This window comes from Phragmites australis, chromosome 18, assembly GCF_958298935.1.
Source record: "Phragmites australis chromosome 18, lpPhrAust1.1, whole genome shotgun sequence".
In the NCBI taxonomy this organism is placed as follows: domain Eukaryota; kingdom Viridiplantae; phylum Streptophyta; class Magnoliopsida; order Poales; family Poaceae; genus Phragmites; species Phragmites australis.
Genome location: NC_084938.1, coordinates 23842386 through 23848568, shown reverse-complemented (window position 1 = coordinate 23848568; position 6183 = coordinate 23842386). Strand labels below are relative to the sequence as shown.

The 6183-nt window shown below is 46.7% G+C and overlaps 1 protein-coding gene across 1 annotated transcript; it reads right to left on the bottom strand.

The window, feature by feature from the left end:
- Window positions 1-1493: 1493 nt before the first annotated feature.
- LOC133899320 (transcription factor bHLH96-like) lies at window positions 1494-3751 on the bottom strand. Its single transcript, XM_062340308.1, has 3 exons — window positions 3022-3751; window positions 1957-2400; window positions 1494-1743 (listed from the first exon to the last, which is right to left on the bottom strand). Exons 1-3 carry the CDS (start codon window positions 3487-3489, stop codon window positions 1648-1650), a joined length of 1008 nt encoding a protein of 335 aa, XP_062196292.1. The 5' UTR covers window positions 3490-3751; the 3' UTR covers window positions 1494-1647.
- Window positions 3752-6183: the final 2432 nt, after the last annotated feature.

The window sequence follows — 6183 nt, the reverse complement described above, 5'->3', positions numbered from 1 at the left end:
AAGTAATGCATTCTATTCTTTACTAATATTTGCACTTTGTTATAAATTATTAGATTGATCCTTTATTGTTCATGCAGGGGGCACCCAAGAGGAGGAAGAGAAACATTGAACTATCCACTGAGAATAGCATTGTACCTTTTGACTCTGCTTTATCAGCACCCATAACAATGAATTTTCCTCCTAGGTAAGCATCTATGCAAACATATTAGATTTTCTAAAATTTTTGCATTGAATTCCAAGTTACCTAGTAAATTTGTAACGAGGCCAAGGATGCGCAAATAACTTGGATTCTGGACAATCTGCCAGGTACATGTTCAATATATTTTGCATATGTCTAATTCAATATATTTTATCAAGTATAAAATGCATGTGCAAGTCAGGAAGTGACTCAAGCCAACCTGAGGCACTTTCCATTGAGTACCCTTTTCCAGCTTTATGTGAAACTTCTCCACCACCTGCCTCCTCCAATCTTTTAGAGAAGAAAAAGGCTAAAATGAAGGCAAATGCCACAGGGAAGGCAAAGAAGAAGCATGTTTCAGTCAGTGGCGGACCTAAGTTGGTGCATGGATATTAGACATACGTGCAATACACCGTTAATTGGATCTAAAACTCACAACATTAGCTTTCTATCAGGCGCCCACTGTTAGCCTATCCTCACTTCTGCATGCTCCCATCGGCCTACGGCCTACGAACGAATGCACCTAGCCACCCACCAACCTAATTAACTTTTCGCTAGTTCGCTCCCTTGCAATCTTGCATACCCATACTAAAAATCCTAGGTCCGTCACTGGTTTCAGTGCCATCTAAAAGTACTGCAATGGGCACTAGAAGAAAGACACCTCAAAGCCCTGCAATGAGCACCAAAAAGCAAAAAAAAAAAAAAAGCTTCTAGACTGAACGTCCAGCTGATGCATTACATTTAAGTTATTTTATATGGTCTGTAATATATATGAAGTGCACCTGTTGTTATTTTGCTTGGTCTGTGTGAACCAATGGTGGAAACATGTGGTTATTTTGCTTGGACTGTGCGAACCAAGTTGAGAATTCCATGGACAAATGATGCCACCGTATTGTTATTTAGCTCTTGCTTCGTCTGTTTGAACCAATGACATCAACATGTAGGCGTGTATTCATCCATATTCATGTATGTGTGTGGTAACTCAAAACTCAATTTGTTATTATTTTGTCTCACGCATATATGTCATCTATATTCATACATGCATGTATTTTTCTGCCCAAATTGTGTATTAGTACTGAAGTGTAACTCGAGTGCAATGGCAGGAAAGGAACTAGCCAAAATTTGGTTCATTCCATCTAGAGGGGCAAAAATGTCTTTTCAACTATCACTTCGCGGTAGGATAATAACCTAGTGATAGGAGCGCCATGGAAGGGATGACGAATTTGATGCAATGACAGAGAAGGAAAACGTAAATTTTAGATGTCACGTAAGAGAAGAGTATATGCTCCAATTGCATACATGAAATTCTCTCTAGATATAGTTGGCCCTAAGTTGCTAAATTCAGCAATCGCGTACTAGCAAGGAGCAACACACACAAATCAGTTTAAACCTCAAAGCGTAGAAGTAGTAACAGCTTATTACATGCGTTCACTGTTGCATTTCATCTCTGATCTCAGGTCGCTGCAGCCCTACTCCTCCTCCCCCTCTTGCTCGATCGCCTCGACGATGCGGTGGACCGCCGCTGCGATGTCGTCCACCGACGAGAGCCGGCAGTCGTCTTCCACCTGCGGCAGCCGTCAAGCAGGCAGAGAGGAGCACGTTTAGGTCATTATGACATAAAAAATGGCCATGCCCGTTCGCTAGCTCTACGATTCTTGTAACCACGACCTGTCCCTGTCTACTTCATTGAAATAATGGAGATGGGAGAGCTTAGAGGAGTCGTTCCGGACAATGCGCACGGAGACAGAGGGTGGCGAAAGGACAAGGGCAAAGGGTACCTTGAGGCTGAGAGAGTAGAGGGCCATCTGGCCGGCGCTGGTGACATTGAGGTGCAGCAGGGTAAGCCAGTGGCCCTGTAGCCCGGCGACCAGTCGCAGCAGCTGCCTCGGCCGCCGCCGGGACAGCACCTTCAGGTTGGCGTGGTTCTCCACCATGGTCACCTCGATGTCCGCCACGGTCGACTGCCTTGAGCCCGAAGCAGCGTCGTCGCCATCTGCATTGCAGTCGTCTGCAGCGGACGTGTTTGCGGTGGTGGTGGAGCGGGCGCCGGCGCTCATCGAGTACTGTGGGAAGGTGAAGAAGCCGGCGAAGGGCACTGTCGTGGCGTCACCGGCGCCGGGGGACAGGTTGTGCTCGTGTTCCCGCGCCTCCAGGGACTGGAGAAGCTGCTCCAGCTCCTTGACGTAGTTGATTGCGCCGCCAATTATGGACGCCTGGTCGCCCTAACCAGCATCCACAATAATACACAAATAAAAAAGGAGCCTGCTATTTTTCAATCGAATGAAAAATCGATTCGTTTTGGTCGACGCTGTCAGCCGCACGATCTCGATCCGACCGGCGCGTGCTTCTTCTTCCTTCCGACGTAAGCGTGCTCTCTCTCTCTCTCGTTATCTCTCTCACGCGTGCTCGCTCCCGAGTCCCGACTACCCCGCCTGCTCGCGTCCTCGGCACCGTCCCTGCCGCTGGGTCCGCCTCTGCCGTCCCCGCCGCACTAACCCGTCGGCTAAGACGCCCCAGCCCCGACCTAGCTCACCGGTTGTCTTCCCGCCGCCCGCTGCCAGCGTCTCCCGCCACCTCGCAGCCCCACCGTCTCGCCCGGCTCCACCGCCTGGCCGGCTTGCCTCTTCCAAACCTATTTTTATGCCTACCGGTCATGAATTCTCGCCGGAAACCCCTCCTCTCCTAACCCCGACAGCTCTAACTCCGGTGGAAGCACATTGACTGAAGTCGCCCGTGATTTCAGTGTGGACTGTGCTATAGTAAATACGAATAAAAAATCATCTTCATCGAGATGAGCTACGACGACTTGATTACTTAAGCCCTAGCTAGATAGGTGCACGTACCCGTTGCACGTAGGACGGCGGCATGAGGGAGCGGAGCACGGCGAGGTACTCGTTCATCTGCTTGCGGCGGTTGCGCTCGACGGCGATGTGGGTCATCCTCTGGCTCTCCACTTCCTCCCTGTTCTTGACGCTCCTCGCCCTGCGCCGTTTCCGCCTCCCTGCAGCCGCGGCTCCCTCCCGTGCGAAGTCGGTACCATCAGCTGCATTTCCACAGCCACCGCCATGCTCCGGCAGCGGCGCGGCAGAGCTGTCGGCTGGCTCCTCAACCCCTTGCATCATCATGGAGGAGCTTGCGCCCACGTCCCAGTAGGCGGCGGCACTGCCTCCTTCCACGTCCATCATCCCCTCCATGGCGCCGCCATACCCATGGACCCAGCTGCAACCTCCACCTCCTACTGCTTCTCCTGGAGACGCCATGGCCCAGCAGCCAAAGAGTCCTTCAGAGAACACCACGGCCTCCAATGCCATGTCTCAAGAAACCTTCAAGAAAGCCAAGACACACACTACAGGGATGAAGAATCAACTAGCTAGCTAGTTCTCCTCCATGATCAACCAGATCAGATCGCGCGGTTGATGTGATTACTAGTAACGTGGTGCTAGCGAGGTAGACAGAGGAGGAAGGAGAAAGCCAAGGAGCCTCCTCATGGAGCTCACGAATAAACTACTATATACTGCGTGTGTGCAGAACCGATGGGCTGGGGAGGCTTGGAAATGAGTGGTTTTTGGTGTGATTAGGCCATGATTTGGTCGGAGACGGCATGGCTGAGATGACGCATGCAGGATTTTGCTGGCCATCGGGAAACGTGACACACTGCTAGGCTATGCAAAAAACAAGACACGCTCCCTAGAGTGCACAAAATACACAACCTGTCATTCCAAATTTAACAATCAGGGGCAATGATCGAGCAGGGAGGCCAGGCCAGCTGCCCCACGCGGTAAAACGGTAATAGAAATGCCATGCGGTAATTTTTTGGTGCGTATCTGATCGTCGCCTGCTGGCTCAGGCTGCAGCTGTACAGTAGTTGCGTCGGCAGTGCGCGTACTGCAGGTACAGCTTAGCCGCGCTCCGATGCTGGTTGGACACAGGAAATCGGCATGCATCGGGCATATCAGATCCGTTCATCCCTAGGCACGCATGGCATGAGCATATGATGAGAGAATCATTGTGGGCTTGTGGCGCGCGGTCACGGGAGGCAGGCATGCGGTTCGTGCATGCTAGCCGCATTCCACGTCGTCAAACACGTACGGGAGCTGAGCTTGCGTTCTTCTACGCATGATGTGGTAGCACGTACATCCTCGGACATAGCGATTAGCGAACATGCATGCATGGAGACTGGTATGATGGATAGCGTCACTGTTTCTTAGCTCTAACGTATGTGTGTCTCAACTCCGAAGAAGTGGCATGCGTGTCAGGAACCATTACTATAGATATGATTAAGTAGTATATCCCTCTACAGACAGTTATTATAGAATTATTTATGTAAAGATTATCACAGACGACTCTAAATAAAAATCGTCTATGATAATGATGAGATGTCTCTAAAAATGATGGGACACTTTTAATATAATCGGGAACCGTCTGTAATCTTAATACAGACGGCTCGTATTTAGAGTCATCTCTAATAAAACGAATATCATAGACAGCTCCAAACAGAAACCGTCTGTACTATTAATTACATACGGTTTGTATTTGGAGCCGTCTGTGATATTCGTTTTATTGTAGACGACTCTAAATACGAGCCGTCCGTAAAATTAATACAGACGGTTCTGAACACGAGCCGTCTGAGAAAATGACCGGAGGGAGGTGGGACACTTTAGTATAGACGACTCCAAACATGAAGCAGTCTGTAATATTAGAACAGTACATCATTCCCTACCTCCAGATTAAAGCAGAATAGTGCCGACCGAGTGAAGAACGGTGCGCAGCTTTTGGAGGAAGAGGCCGACAATTTTTTTTAAAAAAAATTGTTAAATTTCGGTGAAAACTTAAAGATTTATTGGTATTTGTTACTCCAAGGTAAACATTATGTTCTAATTTAGTTTAGTGGGTCTAGATTTGGTTTGGAGAGCTAGCTAGATCTAGATTTTTTCCATGATGATATAGTTTTGTTCTATTCATTAGATGATGTAGATTTGTGTTCTAATTTAGTCTTATATTTTATTCTATTCATTAGATGATGTACATAATTAAGTATATATCTATATCTAGACTTAGTTTTTTTCATGATGATCTAGAATATATTAGTTGTTCTAGGTATATATGAAGCTCAAATTATAGATCAATGTTTAATTATGTTTTATTTTTTTGATAAATTTTGGATTTTTGGTATATAAACATAAAATTATTAATAACTATATAATATTTAATGATAATTTTTGAATTAATGTTTGCCCTTATTTTTAGGTATTCATGTATATAATATAACGATAATCATTAATTAATTTTGAATTAATTGTCATTTGTATGGTTCATTCATGCATGCATGCATGGTAGCTCCATTTTTTCTGACAAAAAGCTTGGTTGCTCTTTTTTATTAGGTTGATTTGACATTAATTTACTTCATACATTATAGATGCATCGTGGCTGGATGTACAGTTCTCGTACAAACCAAGAATATCTTGATGGTGTGATGCCTTTTCTGGCAGCTACTAAGGAGGATCAATTGGAGAAGAGTGTTGAATTTATATATTATCCTTATTGCGATTGTAGAAATGAAAGATCATTTCTTAGACAGAATACAGTCCTATAGATCCAAACATACTTGATTATTAGAGGCTTCAAACCGGACTACACGAGTTGAACCAAATATGGTGAAGAGCAGAATATGTTATATGAAGACGTTGGTATCATCGAAGAACCCGAAGTCGACATAAGAAGAGAAGATGACGAGGAATTTGGAGCAGATGATGATTGCCGCACTCGGAGCACCACCTCCCTCTGGTCCTCGCTGCTCTCAGGGCCCCACCGCCCATGCTGTCATTGTCAAGCCCGTTGGCACCGCCGGCTACCGCGCTCCTCTTTGGCAACCTCGGCGCTCTCCCTAGGTGAGGCTTGTCCCGCTGTAGGGTGCGTTCTTATCATGTTTTGGTTGCTGTAGCTTGTTGTAGATGTAGGGTAGAGGCGAGGCTCCAATAAAAAATGCAGAATCGAACGTTTTCTGC